This window comes from Takifugu flavidus, chromosome 1, assembly GCF_003711565.1.
Source record: "Takifugu flavidus isolate HTHZ2018 chromosome 1, ASM371156v2, whole genome shotgun sequence".
Lineage (NCBI taxonomy): Eukaryota > Metazoa > Chordata > Actinopteri > Tetraodontiformes > Tetraodontidae > Takifugu > Takifugu flavidus.
The window spans coordinates 27,091,761-27,119,655 of NC_079520.1; the positions used below are offsets into that span (position 1 = coordinate 27,091,761).

Consider the following 27,895-nt stretch of genomic DNA (forward strand, 5'->3'; position numbering starts at 1 on the left):
ATGGTCGTTAAATATGCTCAAACACCTGCTTCTGATACGTCCCTGTGGAATCAGTGGAAGAGAAAGACTTGGTGGAAAATATCAGCCATTTCATTCCATCTGCACATGAAGTGTAAAGGAAAGCAGAGCATCAGTGCCATGATTCTGAGAGTTGATCCTCAAAGCTATATTTGGCCCAAAGGTGCGTAGTATGATTATACACGGAAAATGATATCTGTTATTACAAATGTAATCCGTTGCTTGGAAATTGTGCCTGCAGCGAAATTTCCTTCCTTCTGTTATCGATACACTGACTTATGGTGGCTGAAAACATCCATAAAATACTCTGAAAGGTATTAAAATTAAATTATAAGCAATAAATTGTACATTCAAAGCACCTGAGTGTGATCAAATAGAGTGGGTAAATATAAATGTCGAATTATGTGGCTGATATATATTTTACTCTAGACAATTACACTTTATTTCACTTAACTAGTTGGAACCATTTTTAAATGGAGGGAAGATTAAATGTGTTACGCGGTTACCATAGCAACATTACCACTACATCCGGTGCATCCGTCGCTGGCTTGGCAATTTAGGTACGTTCTCGAGAAGCAGCATATTTACTGAATAAGTAATAAAACGTTTTAGTGAAACGCGTTTATTAACCATTAACAATTACGAATGTGTTAATTAGGACCAGCTGTTGATTAGCTGGAGAAAGATGGACTCGGAATATTTAAAGAAACACCTGGGAAGTTGTCTGGCGGAGGGACTAGCTGTTGTGGCGGAGCAGCAGCCCGCAGACCCCATCCTGTCCCTCGCGCACTGGCTTCATAAATACAACGCAAATGCGCTGTACGAAAAAGAGGTAATTAGTCGCACCGGCGCGGGCCACTAGGGGGCGGTGTTACACCGCACTGTGTGTAATGGGCCCTTCCTGTTTAGTCTCCGGAGAGAATGTTTGTGTGTTTATGTGTACGAGTATGAAATCGGAATGTAAATAGACACAGTGTAACTAAGGGAAATGACCGTCTGCAATTACTCTGGACCCTGCGAGAATTCATAGCATCTTCCAGCATGTTTTTTGTTTTTTTTTGCAGAAAAAGGCCAAACTGGCCGTCCTGGAGCAGGAGCGGGCCGAGGCCAGAGCGAAGGAAGCTCACCTGGAGAAGCTGCAGGAGGAGGAAAGGAAGATCAGTCCGGCTCTGCAGGAGACTAAAACGCTGCGTTCTGAGGTGATGAGGTCTCGTTTATTTTATTTTGATTTATTAAATGACAGAAACATCAATAGTTCCTTTTGTGGGTCACCCGTGCTTCCTTATAGAGGCTTAGTGGTCCAGAAAATAGGGCGAAGGGAAACTTCATTAATCAAGCAGTGTAAATGAGAATATTTGAACATTAACACAGACCTGTGAGAAGGAGCCTGCAGGGAGGAATGTAAACCCAGCTGAAGCTGCTGAAGACAACAGGACCAAGGCAGAAGAGAAAGCAAACAGCCCTGATCCAGAACGCCAACAGGAGACAGTCCACCCTCGAGGTGAACCTGAGGGAGTTGGCACAGAACCAGAGGTGATCAAAATGGACCTGTCATGCTGGTGGGCAGATATTAAGCTACCAATACTGGTTTAAGGAGACTGTGTGTATGTCAGGTAAAGGCTGCAGATACCAGACCTGAAGAGGAACCTGGGGGGGTCAGTAGCTCCTCCACTGAGGCTCCCAACAGAGAAGATCCTGCAGGAACGCTGACGGACGTCACTGGAGAAGAGAAACCGGAGATGGCGCAGAGAGACGCAATAGAAGAAGCCGACCAAGATGGACACAGCGAGGAGGTAAAACCCAGTGGAGAATGAGAAAAGGGTTTTTTTCACGATGACATTTAATAATTGTCTTTGTCTGGGTCATGTTGGACAGGCTGGAACCTCTGAACCTGAACGGAGTGAAGCGTCGCACCCGGCCTCCAGTCAAGACACGACCGACCCCAAACCCGCTGAGAACGGCGATCCCCAGGACAAACGGAGCCCCCGCCCTGCTTCCCCCACACAGAAGGTGGCGCTGAAACACTCCCCAGACCCCGGCTGTAGACGTCAGAGACGTCGAAACATTGAGATTTCATTTCATTTCTACGGTTTCTAATCAGCAGGTGGATGGAGATGGAGCCGGTGATGCGGCGTCACCAGCTGGAGAAGCAGTTTCTGCCGAGCAACAGGTGGCACCAACTCAGCAGGGGTTTGTGTCTCCTTTGAGCTTTCTGGATCCTCCCTCTCAGGGGCCAGAAGACGGAAGCCACGCTGCCACCAGCTCGGCTCCAGACAACAGTGATGCAGCAGCAGACGTATCAGACGAGAGGCAGGATGGGTCACGGGAGGAGGAGGACCAAGCAGGGCAGATGTCACCAGGACCCCTTTAAAGCCAGGTTGTGTTTGGAGCTTTGGCGTGTGTGTTAGTGGAGGGACAAATATGAACAAAAATAAAAACAACGGGCGATCAAAGGTGTGGCGTTGGTCGGTTTGTCTAAAATGATCCACTTCGCTGATGTAGCCTGACAGCGTGGCGCCTTCAGAACGAGCAGGAAGAGACGGCAGCAGCTTTCTGTGAGGCCCAGATGTGTTCTGGAGATGAGGAGAAGTGATGCCAACACAGCAACAGTTCATGTTTGCAGAGTCAGCACCAGATTTGAGGAGCCGTTCCTGCCGGGAGGCGCCAGGCTGTCCTCAGGGGGCCCAAACAGGGCAGGATAACCTTGCACGCAACAGTCTTCTAGCTTGTTTTGTCTAATCAAAGGAATGAAAAACAAGATCTGGTTGCAGAACTCTGAAGATGACTTCAAGACACTAAATAAGGGCGGCTCCAGGGTTTAGGGTGTCCTTCTCTCAAACCTTTTGTTGGGGAGGAGTCATTTTTCCTTCACCATGAGAACGAACTTCTGTGGCTTTTATTTTGAAACGTGCGGAATAATCAGCGCTCTGCGGGATTTTATCCACCAACGTGACCTTTGAGCAGAAAGAAAAGTTGGTTTCATAACGCCTTTTGGGTGTCGAGCTGGTGACCAGGCGGCGTCGCTTATCAGACGCAGCTGCGCGCAATCAGCTCATCTGGTTGGAGGTTTGAGCCTCTGGGAGGATCTGCTGGACTGGCATTTAAACGCGCTTGCTGCAGGGACTGACGCACTTGGGGAGTCGAAGGGGACATGCAGTAAAGGAGACGCGCACGAAGGCGCAAAGATGGGTCTCTTAGCCAAACTTCTGGCCGCGGTCGGTGGCTTCGTCACCGCCGTGATGAACTCCATCACGGACGCGTTCCTGACGCCTCCGCTGCGGGCGACTCTGGAACATTTGGAGGAGACGGATCTCAAAACGCTGTCGGGAGGTGAGTCGCGCTGTTGTGCGTGTTCACATCGAACGGGGTCAGTTTATGCAGCTCTCGTGATCCGTTTGATCCCAACTCGCACAGAAACGAAGACCTTTAAGGCCAAATCCCTGTGGGAGAACTCTGGGGCTGTGGTCATGGCCGTGCGGCGACCTGGATGATTTTTGTGCAGAGAGGTGAGCGATCTCCTGATCTCCTGATCTCCTGATTCCCTGTCTCAGCGTCTGCCTTTTAATTTAAGATGTGTTCGCCTGATTTCATGAGTTAGATGTGATGTCCCTGGAATTCTGTTGGTTTTAAACCATCTCAAGTTACACAACATCTGGGATCTTGTCAAGGCCGCACCTTCAATACACAAATAAGGGTTTTGTAAAAACCAGTTTTGAATCTGTCATGGGGGATTATCTCGGTCAGCAGTTTGCTGTTGGGCAACTGGAAAGAACCACAAAGGAAGAATGACGTATTTAATTCCAGCTATCTGTTAAATCCATTGACGCTTTAAAAAGGCAGCAGGATAAAGCTGGTCAATCTGCAGGAGGCTGCGGAGCTGTCCTCTCTGAAGCCCCGGCTGGATCAGCTCGGGGTCCCTCTGTACGCTGTGGTCAAGGAAGATGTTGGCACCGAAATCCAAAACTTCAGACCGTACTTCCAGGGGGAGATCTTCTTGGATGAGAAGGTCTGTTTTCTCGGAGCATCCTCGTGAACACCTGGGGAATGCGTTCAGCACCTGCGGGGAAATTTGTGTGGGCCTGCTTTGAGGGGTTTGATCTGTTTATCTCTGTGCTCGCAGAGGCGTTTTTATGGGCCCTGTGAGCGCAAGATGGGTCTTCTGGGCTTCCTGCGGGTCGGAGTGTGGATGAACGGCCTCAGGGCCTTCAGGAGCGGCTTCATGGGCAACGTTCTCGGCGAAGGCTTCGTCCTCGGGGGCGTCTTTGTCATCGGCCGTGAACAGCAGGTAAAAACCTGTGCACTTGTGTAAAGTTTCTCTAATGCTGCAGGTCATTTAAGGCGCTCCAAAACAGTTTGTTCTTGCCCCCCCCCCCCCCAGGGAATACTTCTGGAGCACAGAGAGAGAGAATTTGGAGACAAAGTCAACATTGAAGACGTCATCCAAGCTGTCGACAGAATAGCGCAAGAACTTATGCCTGTAACGCAGAATTAAGTGCTCTGATTTACAAATATTGCATTTGGCTTGCAGTGCGGCAGGAAAATGTGAAATGATGCTATAAATGTATCAATGTGTTTGGTGAAAACCAAGATGTTACAGTATCGACTCTGTGGTGTGTCGATCTGGGTGTGTTCATGATGGTCTGGCTTTAAACTCTGCCGAGAAGGCAGATCTGATATCTTACACTACGATCCCTCATACACTGTGGTGCTGTTGCGATTATCTTGGGACTTTTGACCAATAAAGCAAAGCTTTTGCTCAGCTGCTCTTGGTTATCACTGCAAAAGCAAAATACTTGGCTTAAGAATGGGGTGGGGAAACAAGCAAGACAGAACAGGGCTTGTTTTTGCTTCTTTAGATTAAGAGGAATTCTGTACATGCCTTTTCACGATGGAATTCCATGATTAACCTTATTTTAAAAAAAATCCTCTTTATCTGCGCGTCGGTTTTAACTCTGCGTCCTGCGTAAACTGATATTTTAATGTCCCACAGAATTAGCAGTGTCTTCTACCTGTCGTCCTGCCTGCTTCAAATATTACACACATTAGATTTAGGCCACAATAAAACGTAAAATTCTAAATGACTTAAGCGTCTTATTGCCTCGACTTCAAACCGGAAGACAAGTCACTCTGTGATTGACGTATTTCTTGACCAATCATTGAAGAGAAGCTTGAGCCAATCGACGCGGCTTGGGGGCGTGGCCACAGTGGAAGCCGACGTCCCAAACAGGTGCGCTTGCTGATTCCGTTTGTCCTCAGATTAATCGGCACGCTCAGTTTTATTATTTATTTCCACGGTTTGGGATGTGTTTGTGTTATTAGCCAGTGCCTTTCCGTGCTTCACCCCCCTCGAAACGTTACTTTAACTGAATACCCCAGAAGACGCGTCTTGCTGAAGTGTTGAAAATGTACGGTGAGTTGTGTTTTGTTTTTTGTTTGTTGCTTTCATGTGGCGCAAACAGTTTCCACAGTTATGAGGTGAAATAGGGGAATACATTTCGACGTGTTTGTAATTTGAGTCGATATCTACCTGTCTGCGCGTTGGGCCATCGCACGTTTTTGACGCGAACGTCACTTGCACGAGTTCTGTGTCGGTGTCGAAGCACGAGGACAAGGGTTAAGTTAGGGACTGTAACCATGGTATCGACACCACGTGACGCATAAGTGGGTCAAGATGAGCTAACTAAACATTAAATCCAATTTATTTCCTAACCTGCATGGCGTTTTTGGCTTAATTGTTGCTCACGCGATTCATGCCTGTTCGTGTTGGTGATATCATCGTGAATTATGTCCTCAGACCCAGACAGGTGAGAGCGATGCAACATGGACAGAAATGGACCAAAGGACAATAAGTGGAAGTCGCAGCGGTCGTGCCACCAAGCAGCCTTCGTCTGTGAGTTGCAGGTTGTTCAAAAAGGGAACGTGCGCTTGACGTGACGTGAACGTCATCCGGTGTCGCTACGCAGGGAACACAGCATGCCGCTGTAGAGGCTTCCCTCCGGGCCTGAAAGGGGACCCTGCCCGCCTCCATGGCTCATTCATCGGACCCGTCCCGCCGGGAGAAGATCCCTGGGCCTCACGGTTCGCACACGGGCACACGCAACCTCTTAAGGAAGAAGGAGCAGCGCCGCCATGGAATCCGATCCTCCTCACCTATGGGCCGGGTCATCCTCATCAACTCTCCCGTGGATGGTGAGGCCGCATTGGGAAACCATTAAGACCTAAAATCGAGTTGTTCCCTACATTCATCCGCGTTAAACCTGAGGAGCGCTGACTTTCAGTGTCTGTCTGTAAGGTGGAGATGACAGCGAGGATCTTCATACCATCACTGTGGACAAAAGTGTGGATGGCAGGCTGGGCTTCAGCGTGAGGGGGGGGTCCGAACATGGTCTCAGTATCTTTGTTAGTAAGGTGGAGGACAACAGCACGGCAGGTGAAGCGCACACGCCGCGATCACGCCGGCGCAGCAGCTGATGCGGTTACAGAGCTGCTGTCTGTTTGCCTCCACAGAGGAGGCGGGCTTGCTGGTCGGTGACAAGCTGGTGGAGGTGAACGGCATCAGCCTGGAGAGCATCACCATGAGCAGCGCCGTCAAGGTGCTGACGGGCAACAACAGGCTGAGGATGGTGGTGAGGCGCGTCGGCAAAGTCCCCGGCATCCGCTACTCCAAGGAGAAGACGACCTGGTGAGGAAAGGAAACCAAACGTGCTCGTCACGGGTCTCCGATCCTGACCTCCTGCGCCCCCCCCTCCCCCCCAGGGTGGACCTGATACACAGGCGAATGGTGGTGGAGGAGAGCGGACGCACGCCTTCAGAGACGAGCTCGGGGAGCGCCCTCCAGAGGATCGTCCATCTTTACACCACCTCAGACGATTACTGCCTGGGCTTCAACATCCGCGGAGGAAAGGAGTTTGGCCTCGGCATCTACGTCTCCAAGTAAGTGCACCCTCCCCCCCCCCCCACCTCGCGCCACGTCGCCATACTCGACCTCACCGAGCCCTCCTGTTTCAGGCTGGATCCCGGCGGTCTGGCGGAGCAGAATGGAATAAAGATGGGCGACCAGATCCTGGCGGCCAACGGCGTGAGCTTCGAGGACATCAGCCACAGCAGCGCCGTGGAGGTGCTGAAGAGCCACACGCACGTGATGCTGACCATCAAGGTGAGAGGAACCACCAACGCGCCTGAAGCCGTATTACGTTCATGAACCTTGTCTCCGCTGATGGCGCCACGGATCGCCTGTCCCTTGATTACCCTTCCTGCCACATGACCCGACAGTTCACCGTAAGTCTCTCTGGCTCATGAGCAGCGAGCAGGAACCACCCGATCCACGCCGCCGCTCGCTGGATGCGGCCGCGGGGTCGACAGCTGGCACGCACGCGCGATGTTCCTCGCTCACTTTACCTGTCGGAGGTTGGGTTTCGCCCCTGTGGGGAGAAAAAAAAAAAAAAGGCCAGGCGGCGTGCATTATTCACCAGGCCGCTGGGATCAGGTGCAGATCAAATCTTACAGCTGTGTTTTCGCGCACGTTTCACGGCTGAAAACAAACACGGGCGCAGAGCAGCCGTCATTACTGCCAAGTCAAAAATGGGCATTTGTGGGGTTTTATTTCTGCACAGCGAGCGGTGAATATTTGGAACTCCATATCCATGATCTCTCCACAGGAGGCGGGTCGATACCCCGCCTATAAGGAGATGGTGGCGGAATACAGGTGGCTTCATAAGTGTATGTATCAAGAGTTCCGCTTCATCTGCGCATCTCTGGAACTAACATCTGCTTTTTAGGTTTGATGTTCTGTTGTTTTCTTCCTAAGTGGCCAACGGAAGTCAGAAATCTTCCTCCCAGGGCTCAGAGTCCACCTCCTCGGCCTCCTCTCTCTCATCCGGGACCCCTGTCAGCTCTCTGAGTGGCCTTTCACAGGTCATGTTCCCGCCCAGCCTGGCCTTTGGCTCCGATATGGTGGACGTTTGCATCTCCACTGAGGACCAGAGGTCAGTCGGGCTGTCTCGCAGGTGGAGGATCCAGAATCGGACGTCTGATACGGATGTTGAAATCTTGCGTGTCGTGGTCATTTCAATCTGCAGGTCCGAGTCGGAGCGAACGGAGACCGCGATCCAGACGGACCTGCCGTCTCAGCGGACTGGCGCCGACACCACGCGCAGCCTGGGACCGACCACTCTGCTCCGGGACTCTGTGATCCGAGTAGGGGAGGACGGCGGGAGGAAGGAGTCCCCAAAGACGGCGGTGCTGCTGGCGCTCAGTCGGCCGAGCCGACCAATCACAAGGTCTCAGAGCCAGGTCACCATAGCAGGTGATTAAAGAGCCGGTTCACTTCCTGTAGTCCGAGCGTGACCTTTGGTCTCGCGTTGTCCGTACGTCCCAGTGTCGGTGTCCATATGTAGATACATTTTTGCCATCTTTATTTTAATTTTAAATTAATCTCGGATAAACCTGCTGTTGCTCTGGAATGACAGAAATTGAGCAGCAGAAGGAAAAGAAGCAGCAGAAGAAGAAGAAGGACCCGGAGGAGAAGAGCACCCTGCAGCGCTCCAAGACCTTTGTCAACTTGTTGTTCAAGGGTGGACGCAAGAAGGACGCGTCCAGGGGCCGCTCCAAGTCCCCCGGGGACAAGTCTGGCAAAGGTAGCGTCGATCTTTTCCGACCCCCCGCGAGTGGCTGTGATATTCAAGCCAAAATGTAACAATTTCCTTCTGTTATTCAGAGAGAATAACGGCGAGTTGTGAGATGCTGGGCGTGGTGGAGGACATGGCCCGCAGGCTGCTGACCGAGGAGGAGGCAGCCGCCGTGATGAAGACGTGCCGCCTGGTGAGACGCCTTGTTTCCCACTGCAGACAGAAACATTCCCATTAAGCCCAACTGGACTCCACTGTGAATCTCTGATGTACAGTATGTGGCGGAGGGGTCGGTGGAGAGCCTGGTGCGCCACCTGCTGGTCGTTCTGGACCGCCCTGAAAAGCTGCTGCTGCTCAGGGAAGTCAGGTAGAGGACGGTACAATTACCTCCAGTCTTTTTATGATAACAATGGCTGATCTTTGTCCTCCCATCCTACGTAAACCCAAATAGAAATGCCGATGCAGCCAGAAGGGGATTAAGGCTTTTTCTCAATCTTCTTAAATCCAAATAGTCCACAATAGCGCCAGGTTTTATAATCCAAAGTAAAGACAGCCTGTTTCCTTCTTGGTCAGAATGCTGCTTCCTCCTTCGGACCTGAGCGTTTTCAATAACATGGTGACCCCTGTCGAAGTGGAGGCCTATGACATCCTGAAGTATCGCTCCGGTGCGCCATGGCTGAGTGAATACATCCAAAATATCTTCTATTTGGAGCAAGTTTTAAAAGTTGTCTCCCCTTCTTTTAGTCCGAAGTCCCCCTCTTCGCTCTCCCACGGCAGGTCGGGCACCCCGACGGCGCCTTATCACTCCCATCCCAGGTTCGAGATCCCTTTAACATCTCTGCTGCTCACTCTTTGAATGAGACGTTCAACAGCGTTTCAATGTAAAAAAACTGTATCTTATACGGTGTCAGAGATTGATCTCATCTAATAGTAATTTACTGGCTAATTCACTGTGTTTCAAAGTTGTTTAGTGGGCCTCAGGGGGGTGTTTGATCCCTTGTTACCCTTCAGACTACAGAGGGGGTTTTGAGCTCCACAGTGCTGAGGAGGTAGAGAAAGAGAGCCACCTAGTGGGGGAGCTGGAGAAGCTCAGTCTGTCAGGGTGGAAGGAGTCCAGAGAGAGGCCGCACAGCTCCAGGTTCTTCACACCGCTGCTGGACGTACCTCTGGATGGACACGGCACACATTCCAGAGACCTCAGAACCCCTTCCTCCTCCAGAACCGTGCTTCCCAACTGGCTGCTGGCCGGGAACGCCGACCTTCCGCCGCCTCTCCGGACGGACATAGACTCTGTTCGTTCGGTCCACTTTGATGAGGCCTCCCTGCGCTCCACCTCAGATCGAGGAAGGTCCCCTCTCAGACGGAGCCCCTCCAGGAGCAGAACAGAGAGAAGCACCGACGGGGTTAAAGGTGGCGTCTTCACGCTACAGAGTGCGGCCCGCAGGAGTCGGCCCTCGGTGTTGCAGGTGTTTAACGTAAGCTCGGGTCAACAGGAAGTGAGCAAACAGACGAACGGACACCCGCGCGCGTCTGAGAGGAACGGACTTAATGGCGCCGTGCTTGAAGAGGAGTACCATCTCAAAGCTGTCGCCATCTCCAAAACCAAACAGTCACTGGGTAAATCTCATTCCATTCTTAAATAATCCTGTTTCCATTGCCCACGTTCACTAATCTTATTCAATTCCTTCAAAAGCAGGTGTGTATTTTAGACCTCAGCAGCACTCGTGGATATTAATGTGCACAGAAGGCTGCATTACTCCTGCCTTGTTTTCCGGAAGGTTAGCTTAGCTAAATAGTGTCGTTTTAATGCTTTAGGCATCAGTATATCCGGTGGGATGGAGTCAAAGGTTCAGCCCATGGTGAAGATTGAGAAGATCTTCCCTGGAGGAGCTGCCTCCACCTGTGAAGTGCTCAAGGTGACTCTGCCTCTGACCTGAAACAACTTAATGACGAGGTGCACCTTTGTGTTTTGAATGCAACACTCAATGACGCCTGCAAACATGCGCACGTCCACAGGCTGGATTCGAGTTGGTGTCTGTGGATGGAATCTCCCTGCAAGGAGTCACTCACCAGCACGCTGTGGACATCATCCGGAGAGCCTTCAGCAACAAGGCCAAGGACCCCATGGTGTTCATGGTCAAAGTCCCCAAAAACCTGACGGGAGCTTGAACCTCATCTATCAGGAGCCCAAAACGACCCGATGCTGCGCTGAGATCAGCTGTGTCAGCAAATGTGACTGGAAGCCCTCTGAAAGATGAAGATTTTCCAGATAAACGTCCTGCTCAGGCCACCTGTGGACCGACCGGACCGCGTGTTGTTCTGCATGACCACCAGCAGGCGGCAGGCACGAGCTGTCCCGTCACTTGTGAGCTCGTGACAGACGCGCGCTGTCCCCTTGAATACTGTGGAATCAACCATTAAATGACATTCCAGAAAACTCTTGAAACCATGAATTACAAGCCTTCATCAGGCTGTAGTGTTTGATATTTACTGCAGTTATGAGAAGTTGCACGAGGTCAAACCTGTACAGACGCCGCTGTTAAATCTTTTAATTAAAAATAAGTTTGTTCAGGAAATGTACATCATGGAAATATACAATTAATGCCTTCATACAAATATTGTGGATTACAAAACTGTCAGGAACCAGAACAAACGCAAACATACAGGTAAATCTATAGGAGCTTGATGTGTGACATTGCTTTGGTCTATTCACAGTGGCTATCCTTCAATCATCGAAGCAGAGGACAAACCGCGGTAGTATTAACGGGTGATTATTCTATCAGCAGTTATTATCCCAACACGACTGTCGGGATGGAAGGTTAAAGTCAGAAAAACCTTCAGGCCATGATCAGAGTTCACACCAAAAAAAACCTTCGTCCGAGGGCTCCATGTTCCCTTCAGCCAACACACATTGTCTTTAGCTTTATATACAGTTACGGTTGTCTCACAAGACTTAATTATATTTTTCAGCAAAAAAAAAAAGAAGTTAATTGCAGATTTGACTTCATTCGTTTGCTGTTACTTTTAAATCACCCAGGTAACCCACAGCTGTGAAGGCTGAAATGAATAATGGCTGCATTCTGTTTACTGGCTCGTCTTACCTGTCCCACTGTACACGCTTCAGAATCTACTATGAAACTCATCTCAACAGGTGAGTCGGGTCAGGACGATCTCGCCTTGCTCAACCTTACCAGGGAACATCAGATGTGCCGGGGGTTTAAGCCCACACCATCACCTCGATCAGCGGGCTGGCAGAGGAGTGATGACATCACCCGGCGCGTATTTCCTGCGCATGATGTGATTTAGTGGTTCTGATGTATAAACCGTGCGAATGTCTCCACGTTGCTATTTACACCTCGCTGCGATTGACTCACGCGTGTTGACATTCTGAATGCGCGCTAGCCCACGTTGATCGTCCACCGGCGTGGGCTCCCTCTGAACAGACCGCGCTAATGTGAGATGACTGCTGACGGAGTGGGCGTGTGCCAGCAGGGAAGGCGAAGTCGTCGCCCACACAGTGCACGAGCGAAAGGTTGAGGACTGTTACTCATGCGCTCTCCCGCAAAGAGAGAAAGCCTGGAATGTCCGCGTTAGCGCTGACGCTAACGCAGGCGTCGATGGCGTGGGCAGGGGACCGAGGTGTCCTCCGAACCACTAATGGAGGTCGAAATCCAAGCGAGATTCCTGACAGAGTGGCTGATTTTTAACATGGGAATTCCTTGAAATCCGCCTTCACGGTAGTGCAAATCCAAAGATGGGGGGGGGGAGGGGGGCGACACCAGCGTCAGATTTCTGTGGCAGCAATCTCATCGAAGTTAATCTCATTGCCGCTTCCTTCGTCCTCCTCTCTGCTCTCCAGTTCCTGACTGAGCTCCTGCAGGAGCTGCTCCAGCTCGCGGTTCCGCCGGTACATCTGCACGTAGTTCTGCTGCAGCTGTTTCTGGTAGCGGATGACTTTGTCCTTCTCTTCCTGCCATATCTGCCGCTCCTCCTCGAAGCTGCTCATTTGCTGCTCCGCCCGCTGGTGCTCGAAGCTCAGCTCGGCCCTCATCCGGTCCATCTTCGCCGTCATGTTCTGCAGGACCTCGCCGCTGGCCTGCTCCAGGGCTCTGGCCTCGTCGCTCTGATAGGCGAGCAGCTGCTCCTCATCCTGAGGGAACGCCTGGCACTGCCTGTGTCCCGGGCCCTGGCCGGCCGGGGCGTCTCTGAGGTGAGCCAGCTCCGTCTCCAGACGCCCCACCTTCTCTCTGAGCAGCTCGGCTTCGCTCTTGCGGCGCTGGAGCTCATTCTCACACACCTCCAGCTCAAGGGTCCGGGTTCGGGTTGTACCGTGGGCCTCCTGGAGCAGGACCTGGGTGTTTGTCAGCTCACCACGAGTGTCCCTGAGTTGACCCCGAAGAGAAACGATCTCCCCGACCCGCTGGGATAATTCACCCTGCACTTCCTTCAGCTGTTGCTTCAGCAACGAGATCTCCCCAGATTTCTGGCAGACCTGAGGATTTAGAAAGATTCCAGATGATCATTCAGGATTTCCGTGTGATTTACTCGTCATTTGTGCGCTCCTTATGCTCACCTCCCACTTGCTCTCCTCCAATCGAGGCCCCAGCTGGATCTTCTCATGCTCATAGGAGGTGCAGCGCTCCTCTAGCTGCTCCCGCTCCTTAAGAAGCTGCGCAAACTCCTCCTGCAGCTTCTTCTTGTCCTGCTGAAGCTGATAAATCTGCAAGCAAAAATGTAAAGTTTGGAGACCGGAGCAAATCGGATACAGTTTATCTTAAAGATGAACGCTAAAGACTTGAGATTTCTTATTGAAACGACTGTTTACGGTACGAGTTGAGATCATCACGCGGGACTGTGGTTCTGGACCGTGTGTGGAGAACTTCTGACCTGTAACTGGAGAACCTGCTGTGCTCGCTGGGCTTTCTGTGAGGCCACCTGCATCCTGGTGGCACAGCCCTGCCTCAGCTCCTCCAGCTCCAGCTCAAACCGCTTCTGTTTCTCCTCATAAACCTGCAAAAATGAGAGTTCGCGACTTAACGAGCCAACTTGCGCCACGGTCTGATTTCTAGCCGAAATGGGAACCCGCGGTCGTTCCAGATGACCGACGGCTTCCCTGACCCACCTGACAGATGGCGGCTTCGTTATCATCCAGGTTGTTTCTGAGTTGCTGCAGCTCCAGCTCCCTCTCCCTCAGCTTGTCCTCCAGGTCCCTCACCACCCCCTCGTAGCCCTCAACGGGGCCTGGGGAGCGTCCACTCGACCCACTGTCAGACAGAGGTTGTCCTCTGCCGCTGATCGAGCCGGAGCCGGTGCTCTTAGACGACGAGCGGCCGCTGTCAGAGTTGGAGTGTCCGCCGACGGGCGCAGCACATTTGATGGGCTCCTGGGGGCCAGCGGGAGCCTCTCCTGGCGCCTGACCGTAGATGGCGCTGCTGTAAGGCGGGAGGCTGGACAGGGAGCTGCGCTCACAGTCCGACAGCTGCATCCCGCCAATGCTGTTACGGGTCCTGCTGTACAAATGGCTTTTTTCAGAGGCGGAGGGCGACAGCTCCCTCAGGAGGTTCAGGTTGTTTTGGCTTTCTGACACGCTGGCAGAGTGGCGGGGGGACAGGTACTGCATGGAAGCACGGCTCTTGGGAACGATGGGCTTGAAGGCGGTGGGCCGCAGCACCGTCTTCTCCATGTTCTGGATGCGTGATGAGAACACAGGGAGGTTAGAGGCCTGAAGTCCCACCGGATAAGGGTGTCTCCATCACCCCTGAGCACAACTCAGTCAGTCCTGTATCTAAAGTCGTGCAGTTCAGCTGCATTAAGTATTCCAGCGATATTCATTCATTCATTTCACCCTCATATTTATCAGTAGACTTTAATCGACTTACCTTTTCAAGTTTTCCTGACACTGGTATCAGTTTAGGTGGAGGTCCTTCCAGATTCCCATTAATCCCTGATCCTCCTTTAATCTCATCCATGTCGTTTCCGAGGCTGGCCGCTGTCACATAGTTGTCATTCCAGTCATCGACATAGTCCTCACTCACATACGCGTAGTTCCCGTTTGTGTTCTCCCTCTCCGGCCCCCTGCTGGACATTGTAGAGCTTTGCTTCTTCAGGGGCAGGATGTTGTGCAGTAAGGGGTCCTGGGGAGACTCGGAGCCCAGGCACGGGGCACCTGGGGTCTGCCGCCTGACCCTGGCTCCTAGCTCAGCACCAGAGTGGTGGTCCAGGTAGGGGCCGGGCCGGGTGGCGATGAGACTGCTGACAGAGCCCATCGGTTCCCGAGTAGAGGGCAGGGCATTGATGGGGGGTGAGGAACCAGAAGGATGTCTCCTGCGGGCCCCTACGCTGAGGCCTGGGTTGTGGGGCTCAGCAGATATGGGCAGAGCCTGAACCAGGGCCATGGTGGCAGCTCAGGGGGGTCACGTGTTCTAAAAAAGAAAACCAGCAATGACGTATGTGAGAATTCCGCTCCAGTTGAGCTTAATTAATACACCAGAGGGCTCACAAGGAACGTTCCCATCAACAACAACGACAACAGGGCAACGTCACCCGAGACCCATGAGATGGAATACAGTAGAATGTGGTCCTGAAATGTCCCACAAGGCCACGGTGGCCCACACACGGAGAGCCAGGAGAGGCCATTCATGGTGCTTATTCAAGCAGCACAAACAAAGCCTGAGCTACGAGGCTTGTGAGGAATGAGGCAGAAGAAGAAAGGTCTCTTTTCATTTCAGAAGGAAGGTGGCCTCCAACATTTCAACGCATTCTGGTGTTGGCTGAGATGAGATATAGATATATATATATATATATATATATATATAAATATATATGCTGCCTGCAGACTGCTCAGATAGATACTAATGAAAGATTACTGATGGCGTCACAAATATAGCATTAGCTGACATAGAAATACCACAACAACCTTCACACAATAAAAGACACCCAGCATCGATCTAAAACTAACAATATGACTATTAATGAAACACAAATCTGATAAATGTGAATTAAAATATCTTCCTGCAAAACATGCAGTTGAAATCTGAAGTATCCGGGAAAAGAAGGCGAGCAACTCGACCTGTATTAAGGTCCAACGTGAAGGTAAACGTGCTCCTTCAAAAGCGCTCGTAGCCACAGGTCCGATGGTAAATATTGGCATTTTAAACTGATGTCAACAGCGGACTGAACAGTTGAGCGTTGTGAGCCGAACAATAGCCGACAGGACGTGTGAGGATGAGGTCACCAACAGCAGAGGCAGCTCTCTAAAAATATTCAGACACAGAATCTGAGGATATCCGACGCGCAGGCGTGTCCTGTTCTGGAGTACAAGTGAGTGACAAGAACTCTTTAAAGGCTCGGAGAGACTGAAGATTGCTGCCCAGGACTCCATGCCGGGACTTTCCTGACCTTCCTGTTCACACAAAGAAAAGAACTTTAGGAAAAGACTATCTGTGATTGGAGGTGTAGAGGGCTAATAAACTAAAGAGGGACGACAGAGGGCAGGTTGGCTGGACACAGTGCGGACTCCACCATGCCAAGTCAATTAGCAACCTGCCACATAAAGTGAGAGCCTACAAAGCTACTGCTGTGATTGCAGTGTAATCAGCATCTTAATAAGCGAGATCATTATCGTCACTAATCACATCTTAGCCACACAGCAAAAAAGATTATCAGCAATCTTACAAACTGGACCTGTAACCTTCCTCATAGGCAGAGGCTGTAGGATTGTTGTGGACCTAAAGAAGCCAAATACTCAGTGTTGACAACGTCCACGTCTCCGACACACTCACAGGAACGTGCTTATCTAAAACTCCCCACAGCTCAGATTAGATTTGCCACATGGAGAGTGGAGAATTTCCCCAAAAAAAGAGCTAGAGCTGCTTAAAATTGTAGGATGTTAATATTATAAGTCAGTCTTATGAGGCAGTATTCTTGTCCATGAACCTTTTTATCTCAACTGTCCACGATGGGCTTTGCTGGATACGAACCTTGTTGATGGGGCTGCACCCTTGTCAGCACATTAGCAGCAAAGTAGCTAATTTAGTAAGAAGAGCTCTGAGCTGTTGGCTCGGCTGCTCCTACAATGCTGTAATTGTGTTTTATGCTGGTTAATTGGGAGGAAATGGGCGGGATTGGGAAGGATTCATTTTTTAACTGCAAGTTCTAAATCGTGCACGTGCACGGACCAGGCCCGAGGCCTTACTTGTGTGTCTCCAGGCTTCCTGCTATGGTGGCTTCTAATCAGTCCCCCAGGGCCCCCTTGTTGCCTTCCAATCCTCTTCAGATGAGTGAATAAGCTTTAATCCCCCCGGGCAGGAGACGCCTGAGACGCTGCACAGACGCTAGAAAGGAAAGCAAACGGGTCCAGAACTGTTTTTAAGGCCCCCGTCATGATCGTGAGGCCCCGGTTTTGCTTTTGCCGTCCATGTGACGAGGGGCCCCCGACAATGAAAAGGGGAGGACATGAAGGAAAGAGGAGGCGGTCAGACGGCCGGCAGGGAGGGAACGACCCCTCTTGATGCTTCAGTTGTTCTTCAGATATGGCTGTTTTCCACACGCTTCCTCTTGGCCATTAAAGTGGGAAGAAGGGCCAATAACAACCCCGCAGGGGCTGAATGGGGTCGGCACACATGTACCGGAGTGGAGCTACTGCCTCTTTTTTTTAAAAATAATTCCACCTCACACACAAAAGCAAGTACAATCTGGTGTCAGCTGACGACCACTGTGTGAACAAAGGGTCCGTGCCTGGAAAAACCCCATGAAGGTTTTCATACCCGTCCCGTCTGACCGTCACTCCTCCAGCAGGAGGAATGTGCAGTCACATCGGCTGGAGAGTGTAAACAAGGGCGGCATTGGTGGTGGTCAGCGGGTGGACGGAAAGTCTCTTCATTTTCTGATGCGTCATCAAAGACGAGTGAAAGGAGCTATTCTCAAGCGCCAAGCACTTTTTTACGGGGGGGGCTTTGCTGCAGCCCTGAGCGGTGCCGTCACCTCCAGGCTTCGAGATTTGTCCTCAGCCGTAACAGAAGGTCTCCACTGGCTCAAACACCATGAGGACAATCTACCAGCAACACGTTCAAACGGCAGCAGGAGCGACGTCTTGGCGTGAGATGCTACTGGAATACAGACAGACACTAGTTTAACCAAGCCGTGACTCCACATCAACGCTTAAATCAACCATCAGATGATGTATTTGCAGCCTAAAGCTGCTTTTATACGTGTAATTTGATAGAACCATCTCATTTCTGGGGTGAGAGCAGGGTTGTAGCGGATGAACCATCGTTCAAAAGCTCCTGCTGGTGTTTGAAGCCTCGCTGACAGATTCAGGGAGGATTCAGGGAACCAGAGCAACACGTCTGGTTCAACAACACATACAGCTTCATGTCTAGATATGCAGACCGAGGCTACCGGGGCTACAATCGGAGGAATGAACTGTATAAAAGCCCTTTTCTAAAGGCCCTGTGATAAAATACAGTCTATCCACAGTTCCCAGGCTGCCTCCTGGAGGAGCGCGACGTCACACAAACCTGCTTTCACTGAACGAGCGCTTCACTAAATCCCTCCTTGTCGGAGTCATAAGCACTCAAGATGTAGTAGAAGGCTAAAAATAAAACAAGGCTTCGCCAGGTGAGGTGCAAGGACTGGTGGTGGGGGGGGTCTATGTTATACTGGCCCTTTTCTGAGCAACAGCTCAGAGGGAGTAAAGGAAGAGGAGGTTGGCTCAGTTTCCAGCCGGGAGCGTCTGCATGAGGGTCCAAACAGATTAATCTGATGACCCCCCCCCCCTCACTGCCCAAACTTCTGTATCACATTCCTTCTTTCTGTGCAGCACCCCACCACCAGCCTCTCCAGTCTTCCCTCCCCGTTCTTTCCCAAAACTGGAACGCAGACAGAAAATTGTGACAGAACTATTTTAGTTTTGCAGAAAGCCCACCTTGTCCCGAGCATGCACGCGACACCCCTGCTGCCCCCCAGAGTGGGTATTAGTCCCTCTCCCACGTCAGATATGTTCAAACGTGTCATCAAAATGCCTAGTTCACCTACTTAATACTTAACGAACTGCTGCCGATCTATAAAAGGCATTATTTCATTAAAGACTTTAGAATGTTGAGATCATTTGATCAGATTTGAGAGGTAGGCATCCCAGAATGTGCCTTTGGTGGGTTTACCTCCATATTAACAGAAAACATGGAGCTTAAATGAACCTCTTTGCTCCAACTTGCCTTGCCTCAGAGTTCCTTACCCCAGTCTGCTCCCAGCATTTCCACTTCTGCAGCCTCCGTCACCACCACATCCACTGTGTTCCTATTCTCATGGATGTTTGGCTCCGTTTCTGACCGTTTCTCCAGAGGAAAACTTCTCTAGCGCCCCTCCAAAAAAAAAATAAAAAAAATGGGACCAGCTCATTCTCAGGCCAAATGCCGCCAATGTGAATCGGATCCCAGTCCCCTCCCATTCCTCCCACCTCTCCGTCTGCACAGCCCAGCCTCCCTGACAGATACACCTCCTCTCTCCCTCCCTGCTCCTCCTCTTCCATTTGCTTTGACCATAGAAACAACACTACAAAGTGCCCAACGGCCATTGTCAGGCCACAGAAAAGAAGAAAAGGAAGGAGGAAAAAGGAAACCAGGGACAAGCTGTCAGTCAAAACTCTGACAAGTTGCCCCCTTCCGATGAAGAACAGGGCCTGTGTAATATTTGACCTCATTTATTGGGTAAATTAAGAAGAAATATGAATGAATATGGGCTCAGAAGGATTTAGAATGGACAGAGCCACACATACGCTCAGTAAAAACATGAATAACCATGCAAGGACACTCTTTCCAAGAGAAACAAGGAGCTGAGACGATCTAGACATCCAGCAGATGTGAGCCGTGCTGAATGTCCAACTGGTGTTTTGTGACACCTGAAATGACATCCATTATTTACCCTTCCTCCAGGTCCGGCTTGCACCATCTCCAGGGAGACCTCCCTGGTGCTTCGGAATGTCCCGGAGCTGCAATCAGCTAATTCACGAAAAGAGAAACGCCTCCTTCAGATGGGGATGAGGCCTGGTGTGAAAGGCCACAATGGAGGGGAACGGTCAGCAACGAGGAGTCGATGAGCAGAGACCCGTCCAGGATTCAGGATTTCCAAATGATGGTCAAAACAAATTAGGAACTAACAGGACAAGATGGAGACGCTGTTGCTCAGCTGCTCCCAGATGTAAAAATGGGGTACGAGAAGTAGGCTATGCCCTGCCATAGCCTCAGACGCTCTCACACACACACACACCAAATCACAGATCTCTTTTCTTCTACGCTCCCTCTCTCCCACCTCTCCTACAACTGGGTCATACTGGTGGGCTTGAAGTTTGTCCGGCAGGCAGTGAGATGTCATTGAGGGAGTTCAAGGTCACGCTCGGGCACATCGCTTTGGGAGGTCTGGAGAACGGAGAAAGTGGCACGAGCCAAGTGCGGGCCAGCAGAAAAGGCTGTTAGACTCCAAGCGTGGACGACAACACCATCAATCAGCCCCCCCAACGACAGGCCACCAGTGCTGGGACAAAAGAGAATTCCGTAAATCACCTCTCGGAGCGCCGCCATTAACACTGCTTGTTTCCAGGCCCGTCTGAGGACCGGCATGACTCAGCACATTTCTGTGGAGGCGATTTACAAGTCAAATCATCAAAATAAAATGATGTCCTTCCTACTGCGTCTGGAGGACAGATGGCAAAAAAATAAATAAAAACCCAAGAGGGAAATTACAAATTGGAGCTGAAACGCATAATTCCAGTGAGGCTTTTCGCATCTGTTTGGGGTTTAGCAGTTTATCCGGAGCATGAAGGGGCAAATGTTTAGGAGTGGGATGATTCCTAGTGTATGGTGGAAGTGCTGGCTTATCTGTGTCTGTCATGTTTCCCAGCACACGGTCATCCATCACAGGCCCTCAACCTGCTTCCTATCAGTATTTTCATAACAAGGGCCCACGTGTGAGGAGAGAATATGACAGAAAGCTAGGCCATCCATCAAACGCCCGCTCTACATCAGTCCCTCTGGACACTTCAGCTAAAACCAGCCGCAATCAGTCGACCCTTTGGACCGCGTACGTCCAAAATAATCCAGCACGCCACAAAGCAATCCGCCAACCCACCGGAAATGAAACCAGTGCGGAGGATTAACACGGCGGCGGGGTGTGCTGCGTTTTAGACGAGAAGAACGGGGAGCAGCTGTGGAGTCGATAATACAAGTACTGTAATTAACCCAGTAATTAACCCTAACTACACTATTAGACTGCTTAAACAGAGCTGAATGCCGACTGACTTGACTAGATTGGTGGATTAAAACTCTACCCACGATGAAGATGTGCGTGAAGATGTGCGTGAACATGCTCTTTCATATCAGACACCGCAACAACAACTAAAGAAAAGGCTCTACCTACCTCTCGATGACACTTTAGTTTCTGGATGCCTTAGAAAAACCAGGATCCGGGTCCGTCAAGCATCCGTGAACTCATGCTGGTGCGAAGATCTGCTCTCCTCTGGTCTCCAGGCTGAGGGGACATAACGGAAAGAAGAGGAGCCGTGAGACCAACATCACTGTGGAGAAGAGGAAAACCTGAAATGTGACAGGAGTGTTTATAGAAGTTGGAGAAAAACAGGAAAATGTGAGTCACGATGGCAAAGACGCCTCTCCTGAAGGAAGGCTGGGACTGGGGGATTTTCCACATCGGCAAGAGCGAAGTCCGAGCCCAAGCCCCCAGCTCGCCGACATCCATCCCCTGACTTTAAAGGAGGCTGCGGAGCATCATCAAGGGTTGTGGTTTCCCAGGAAATTCTTGTCATGTTCTGTGGTCACCCAAGCGTCGGTGCGCCGAGCAATCTGGAAGTGAACTAACCTGTTTCGCAGGTTCGGATTTAAAGTGAAAAAACATTCCCGAGCTCAAATTATGCCTCCACAGCTGTATTAGACGGACCCTCTATGTGAAACGTACAGCGCAACACTGAGAAACGACAACAGAACGGACGTGATGTCGCGGGGAAACAAACTTTTCCCAGCTCTGCCCTTTTCTCTGGTGTCCACCTTTAACTGGATTTCCCACATTTCTGCAGAACCAGAGCGCTGGACTAATTGCCGGTCCTGCCTCCAGAGACATTGTGTCCAAGTTACGGCGTTCATGAATAATTCAGAGCGTTCAGAGGTTGACAGAGAGGTGCAACGTTCACAATAGGCTGCGCGTGCAATGACCTGGATTCTGCACTGACCTAAATGTGCTCAGATCTCAGTTTATCTCCACGGATGTCGATAAAACTCCGAAGCCCCAGCGAGCAACAGGCGGATGTCTTCGGTTAAAAGACCGAAGCAACAAGAAAGGTGACGCACACGATAAAGTAGAGACCTCGTGGGCGACCAGGTGAGACGTCGGTGGAGCAGAAAAGCAGCGGATGTGGTTGCAAAAGACTTGGGAGGGGAAAACGGTGGAGGAATTTTGAGCGAGGGCCAAGATGCTCTGGAGATGTTCAAGAGAGCTGTTTATCCGAGCGTCACCTACACCAGCTGAGAGGATGAAGGAGGCGAAGACGTTAAGGTGGAACAGCTGCTGACTGGGTCAGCCCTATTTTATCAGCAGGACCAGGCGCGTTTGCTGAAACGATCCTGAGTTTCATACGTTGAACGGTGCAATAACACCGAAATTCTGCTGATTTATTCGCCGGCTATTCTGTCATAAAAGGGAAGCGCCTCAACAGACACCTTCAAAGCCACAAAGACCTCAATAAGCCCGACTTTAACGTTGCACCGCACATTAATGAGCTCAAACACGGCTCGTCGCGTTTTATTTGCAGACGTTAACCTCGCCCAGGAAGTTCCTCTGGAGGGAAAATTACTTTATCAAAAGCAAACAATACCTCTCCCTTTTATTCAGGCCCGTTCTTGATTTAACATCAACTCCAGCGTCGGGCTGAGCTTCAGAACCAGGCCAGAACCAGCAGAACCGCCAGAGCCACCAGCTGAAAACTACAGAAACACTCTTAGAAGGCCGCAGGAGTGTGTGTGTGGCTCATTAATAGTACACACATGTAAGTGTTAACCCTGCGCTGTTGCTTTTGCTCCCCTTTTCATGAGCTGAACTCAAAAGTTTAAGACTTTTTCTGTGCACCCAAAAGGCCCGTTTCTCTCGAATGTTATCTAAATGTGTGGCCTCTAAAATGTACAGTTTACCTGTATCGGGGGGGGGTTCAAAGGTCACACAAATGCGACCACCATTTGCCTTGCCCAGTGCAACACAGGTGTCCATACAGAGCGATCCACAAAAGCAGGTGAGTACAAAGAAAGTATTATTTTAAAAAAAGGAGGTGGCTTTGCTCTACAAACACCACCAGCCTACAGCTCTCAGGTTTGTTATTTTAATGTTTAACCTTTCAAAGGTAAAGTCAAAGGCAAGCGAACGAACCACACCAGAGAGGACGGCAGCTACACACCCCGAAGGTCTCCATAAATATGCAGAGTTGATCCTACAGTTTATGCAACCTGTCGGTTCATTTATGCACGTGCGGGGCTGTAACAAAGAACCTGCCGTGGTGAGAGTGTCAGTGAACGCAACATACGGGGGGAAATGAGGAAGTGTGTGTTTTAAACTATATGTTCGTTTCAAAGGATTTTTTAAAAGTGGAGGCCTGGGCGTCGTTCTCCTGGGAAAACGAGCACATCTGCCTGGCCTGGATATTAAGAAGATCCTCCACATGGAAAGCATCACCTTCTATTGTAAACAGTACAAAAATCTGTATTTTCTCAGGCCTTTAGGATAACCCCGGCCAAACCTCAAACATCCTCCCACATTACACAAGCTGGCAGAGGAACGCCGTCCGTTCTGCGAGGGAAGACAAGACCAAGAGAAAATGAGGACCAGAAGTCCTGCTATCGTGAAAACAAGCGTGGAACAACAAAAATGTAGCCGGGTGGAGCCAACAACTGGAGTGGAGCCGGGCACCGGGACACGGGATCCTCTCCCCGTGTTGATCGTTATTGCTAATCATTCCGAATCATTTCAGGAAAGTGCTGCTGAAGCAGGAAAAGCGACTACACCGTAATTACTTCCCCCCCCCCCCATGCACACGTAAGCCCTTATGCAACCACGGTGATGCAGCGGCCACGCATCCCACCACCCACAAAGCTTCTGATCGCCGCCTCATCCGCGGCCCTTATGGCCACCATCAATATCGCCGTCTGACTCCTAACGGAGGGTGACCGAGTCCACTTAAAAGCCTCCTCGGCTCCGTGTTTGTGCTGGTAATTACGAGACACTGATCAACAGCACCGGGTGGACAGAACAAATGGAAAGTATCTGTTTTTTCTGCGTTACATAATGGCGGACGTGCTCCTGCGGCGCCCGTCACATGGCCGCGCGGCAGCGGACAACCGGGCCAGGGATCACGCTGAGATCGGGGTGAAATGTGTTTAAAAATATCAAAACACAACAAACCTCGGGGAGGATTTGACCCAGTTGCACACTGGCCCTTTTTTACGCCGCCCGCCAGAACACGGAGGCGCTGCGACGCCTGCTTTCAACAAACCAAACCCATTTTTGCGCCGGCATCTGCCAACTCTCAACATTTTGACATTGGAGAACAGGAGCAGGACGGCCTTCGCTGTGCACCATCGGCCCGTATCGGCGAGAGCGCAGAACCACCACACTCAACGCTGCCCCCCGTGGGAAAAACAGGGAGTGCACCCACGTTCTCCAACTAAACCCCTGGATTCTGACCCGGAAGCCTTCGATATTCTCTAAAAACCCAGAGAAATATCCCATTTCTGACAGCAGGGACGGGCTACTTGGGCAGGCCGATGACAGGAATATTCCCACCTACATAAACATGTCAGCACGTTACATAACGCTGAGACCAAAGCCAATAAATGCACAGATAGCGGTTCCTTTTATTCAATAGCCATTGTGTGAAGCGCTGAATTCCAAGGTTGACCGTCACTGTCAGCCATGATGGCCCAGGAATCTGGACCAATCATATTTAGCCATATTTTAAACCATCCTATAAAAAAACCTAGTTTTTAACCCAATACCCTTTTAACTGCCATCGAAATCTTACTGTATTTGTTGTATAACCTCCATTAAAAAGAAAACTCAAAGTAATGTTGACAACCGTTGGAGACGACGTCGTTTCCAGGAAAAGAGGAATTCACGAGACGCATTTAATAAGCACTTCTCCTGTTTATAAAAGCAATTTACGAGATTAACCTGAAGAGATTATAGATTAACAGAGACACCTGGAAACGCGGCAGCAAAAGACGAGAACAGACCTGGGCTGGGTGATGCGAGCAGACGTGTTGAGGTGATGTGTGATCGCTCGGCGTTCCGCTTCATCTGATGGAAACAGCGGCGACAGGAAAATGATCGAAGCCAAAGCGTTGGGTTTTAATTAGCTCTGCCGAGTCAGCAAATTGCGTGGACAAGAGGGGGCTGAATCGCTCCGGGACCAGGTCAAAGCGGACTTCTGGGACAACTTAATCTGATCCGAACCACCACCTCAGATCCAATCCCACAGCATCGGATCTGCACAGAGACTGGCGAGAAACCTTTTAAAGTGAGGACACTGGAGATTTATTCAACTGGAACTCCGACAGGGGTGGACGGAGGAACGCGTCCAAGCCCGGACAGTGTTTTGCCTCTCACTGTCTCAACCTTTCAGACCATTTTAAAACACGCTGGTGTAGGAGACGTCCATAATTCCTCCACAACAATAACAGCCAAAACACCAAGTCAAGCATTTCATGGCAGGGAACACCTCAGGGTTGTGCTCCCTTTGTTGCCCCGCGCTCCGACTTCCTGTTCGGCAAGGAGACGGTTTGAAATACAAACACGGCGTTGCTCTTGACCTCAAGGGCAACACGCACCACAGCAAAACAGGGAGGGATCTCCTACAAAAGCCTTTTTGAGCTAATACAGTTCCACAGATTTCACCTGGACACCACAGACAGACAGTTAATCAGCTGCCATTAAAGGAGCACAGGTGAATAGGTGGTGTGTGCACAGGTGCACGTCCACTCCAGACCCAGCGCTGATGTTGGGATCGCTGTTGTTGTGGCTCAGGACGCCGCAGGAGTCGGCCTGGCTCTAAAACGGGTAATTAGCATGACGGTGCAGAAGGAGATCCCACGACACGCTGATTAAAACGTAGCGCGACCCAAAGCTGAAAGAGCGTTCTAGTAAACGTAGGAGGGTCTATTCAGCGCCTGTCAGCGATAATCAGCACGGCATCAGGGAACTAATCACAGCTCGGATAATCTGGAAATAATTGCCCAGTAAATATTCTCAACGCCCAGTTTCTCCTCCTGCAGGTACAGAAGCGGCGACTCCAGCAGACGTGTCGAGGGGATGTTCTCAGCCATGATTTTACAACCGGTCTGTTCAGTCTCAGTGTCTGAGGACGTAAACAGAACCTATTAACGGCAGCTTTACGGCCGACACGGATCGCTCGGAGGTGGAACAAATCAAACTAGCATGTGACCTCCAAGGAGCTGTGTGGAATCCAGCGCAGATTCAGGACCTCCTCAGATTAACGTTTCCTTCATCTCGCTGTTGGAAACGACTGTTCCTGTTCTTTGTGTCCAACCGGTCGTGCAGTTTGCGACGAGTTTGACGCACTGAAGGTTTCTTTTTAAAGCAAAACGGTCAAAGGGACCCAGATTTGATTGACCAGGGAGCTCCGCACATTTGCTGACTACCTGACCCAAATAAAGCTGATGGAGCAGTTCCTCTGAGAGAGCCTTCTCCAACCAAATCACTTGAGAAATTATCAATGTAAATACCCCCCCCCCCACACACACACACACAGTGCAAGTTTGCAAGCGAGCTGAGGTAAGCGCTTGGCCTCCCCCTGCATTTACCCTAAAGGAATTTAAATAGAATATCCTGCAGTGTTTCAGGGGGGGGGGGGGGGGTGACAGAGCTGATATGCTGTCTGATTTCTTTCGCCGGTCCTCATCTTCTTTCACGTGATTGGCCCGAGTCCACAGAAATGGCAGCCGCGTGTAAAAATAGACTACATTTAAACCTCATTAGAGAAACGAGCACAAGTGGGACTTCATGGGGGAGAAAGTGTAAATACTGTACGCACCCTAAATACACAAAGACTAGTTGTTTCTCATAGAAAGTCCGGGGTTTTTGTCAACGTGCCCACTTGGCATTGCAGAAATACCATAAAAACAGCATCTGTGTGGGGGTAAGAGGAACGCCATTTACATCTCACACGTGCACGGCATGTCGGCTCCGTCCGGACAAGAAAATTAACACTTTCCCCCAACGCACAAACTGGACACAGGCTGAGTGTTGTTGTCCATCGCCTGAATGGAAAAGTGGTTCCCATAGACAGACACTAACAGTCTGGCTGCAACTATGACAATGACAACCAGGGTGTTGTGATGATAAGACCCTATAATGGATATAGGGGACAGTAAAGGTTGGAGGGGGTTATTGTAGAGAATTAAAAGTTCACCCACAATTAATTCCCAACACCAGAGGGATAAATGGTGGACAAAAATAAATAAATCCCTTATAACGTCAAGGTTGTTTTTCTGTGATTGCAGACTGAAGCTGAACAGGAACTAAGCCTGTGGTCATTTTAGGAAGTTCTTTGTTATGTCTGAACTCGGCCAACCTGTCCCGTCTGATGCATATGTTGATAAAAAAGTAGGTCGGTCCCTTGATCTACAGGAAAACCGTAAAGATTCCAGACTAATGGGTGCGTTGAAAAGCTAGAAACGCAGAGTATAAACCACCACTCTTGAATTCCCGCATGATTTCCATACTACGTGTGCTTCAAGCGTTACAGGCAACCACGCCTGGAACAATTAATTAAACCTTAACACCTGAACGCGGAGCAAAGTTTACTACGCACAAAGTTGTCGGGACACGCGTGTGTCCGAAGAGGAAAGCCATAAATGGAATTTCTGACATTATTATTTAGGTGTTACAGTCCGAATTGCAGAGAAACTTACCTTGTACGGCGGGTTGCCAGTCCTGGCGGGTGATACGCACCAAACTGCTATGACAACCTGAATGAGACGTATTCTTTGTCCCCTTTAAAGCCTTTGTTCAGCAAACAGGTGACTTTGCAAGATGTGTTTACTTAAATACACACAACGCCTTCTGTCTCTCTCCGGATTACCTTCGCGTTGTGGAAAACTCGGCCGTTGTATTCCGCGGAGCTGGACAGGACGTGCTCATGTTTGGGGACTGCTGCTGGGCTAGCAAGTTAGCTAGTAGAGTGA

General features: G+C 50.4%; 4 protein-coding genes across 16 annotated transcripts; 3 read left to right on the forward strand and 1 right to left on the reverse strand.

Moving 5' to 3' along the window:
* The first annotated feature begins 507 nt into the window (after positions 1–507).
* Positions 508–2,471, forward strand: LOC130539852 (translation initiation factor IF-2-like). Of its 5 annotated transcripts, none has more exons than XM_057058548.1 (7): positions 508–578; positions 677–850; positions 1,083–1,217; positions 1,390–1,551; positions 1,638–1,811; positions 1,894–2,028; positions 2,120–2,471. In XM_057058548.1, exons 2-7 carry the CDS (start codon positions 704–706, stop codon positions 2,387–2,389), a joined length of 1,023 nt encoding a protein of 340 aa, XP_056914528.1. In that variant the 5' UTR covers positions 508–578; positions 677–703; the 3' UTR covers positions 2,390–2,471. The 5 variants fall into 5 exon arrangements, 4 of the variants coding, with proteins under 4 accessions (XP_056914528.1, XP_056914497.1, XP_056914519.1 ...); XM_057058517.1 differs by having other exon boundaries at positions 509–578; positions 1,632–1,811; XM_057058539.1 differs by having other exon boundaries at positions 509–578; positions 1,632–1,811; positions 2,123–2,471.
* A 463-nt stretch (positions 2,472–2,934) lies between these two features.
* On the forward strand, positions 2,935–4,777 carry LOC130539863 (peroxiredoxin-like 2A). Its single transcript, XM_057058568.1, has 5 exons — positions 2,935–3,348; positions 3,433–3,524; positions 3,884–4,024; positions 4,139–4,303; positions 4,397–4,777. The coding sequence occupies exons 1-5, from the start codon at positions 3,204–3,206 to the stop codon at positions 4,508–4,510; spliced, it is 657 nt and encodes a 218-aa protein (XP_056914548.1). The 5' UTR covers positions 2,935–3,203; the 3' UTR covers positions 4,511–4,777.
* Positions 4,778–5,203: 426 nt separating this feature from the next.
* LOC130539792 (PDZ domain-containing protein 7-like) lies at positions 5,204–11,225 on the forward strand. Of its 5 annotated transcripts, none has more exons than XM_057058401.1 (18): positions 5,204–5,428; positions 5,813–5,908; positions 5,982–6,207; positions 6,311–6,448; positions 6,526–6,700; positions 6,775–6,951; positions 7,027–7,174; positions 7,632–7,737; positions 7,826–8,003; positions 8,097–8,323; positions 8,487–8,654; positions 8,735–8,838; positions 8,921–9,012; positions 9,219–9,310; positions 9,390–9,461; positions 9,657–10,262; positions 10,461–10,561; positions 10,662–11,225. In XM_057058401.1, the coding sequence occupies exons 3-18, from the start codon at positions 6,045–6,047 to the stop codon at positions 10,812–10,814; spliced, it is 2,700 nt and encodes an 899-aa protein (XP_056914381.1). In that variant the 5' UTR covers positions 5,204–5,428; positions 5,813–5,908; positions 5,982–6,044; the 3' UTR covers positions 10,815–11,225. The 5 variants fall into 5 exon arrangements, with proteins under 5 accessions (XP_056914381.1, XP_056914397.1, XP_056914386.1 ...); XM_057058417.1 differs by having other exon boundaries at positions 5,204–5,423; XM_057058433.1 differs by having other exon boundaries at positions 5,206–5,428; positions 7,677–7,737.
* LOC130539819 (leucine zipper putative tumor suppressor 2 homolog) lies at positions 11,180–27,895 on the reverse strand. Of its 5 annotated transcripts, none has more exons than XM_057058439.1 (7): positions 27,623–27,895; positions 21,057–21,167; positions 14,525–15,067; positions 13,768–14,331; positions 13,533–13,655; positions 13,219–13,365; positions 11,180–13,137 (listed from the first exon to the last, which is right to left on the reverse strand). In XM_057058439.1, exons 3-7 carry the CDS (start codon positions 15,038–15,040, stop codon positions 12,430–12,432), a joined length of 2,058 nt encoding a protein of 685 aa, XP_056914419.1. In that variant the 5' UTR covers positions 15,041–15,067; positions 21,057–21,167; positions 27,623–27,895; the 3' UTR covers positions 11,180–12,429. The 5 variants fall into 5 exon arrangements, with proteins under 5 accessions (XP_056914419.1, XP_056914435.1, XP_056914442.1 ...); XM_057058455.1 differs by having other exon boundaries at positions 27,793–27,879; XM_057058462.1 differs by lacking the exon at positions 27,623–27,895 and adding an exon at positions 22,522–22,540.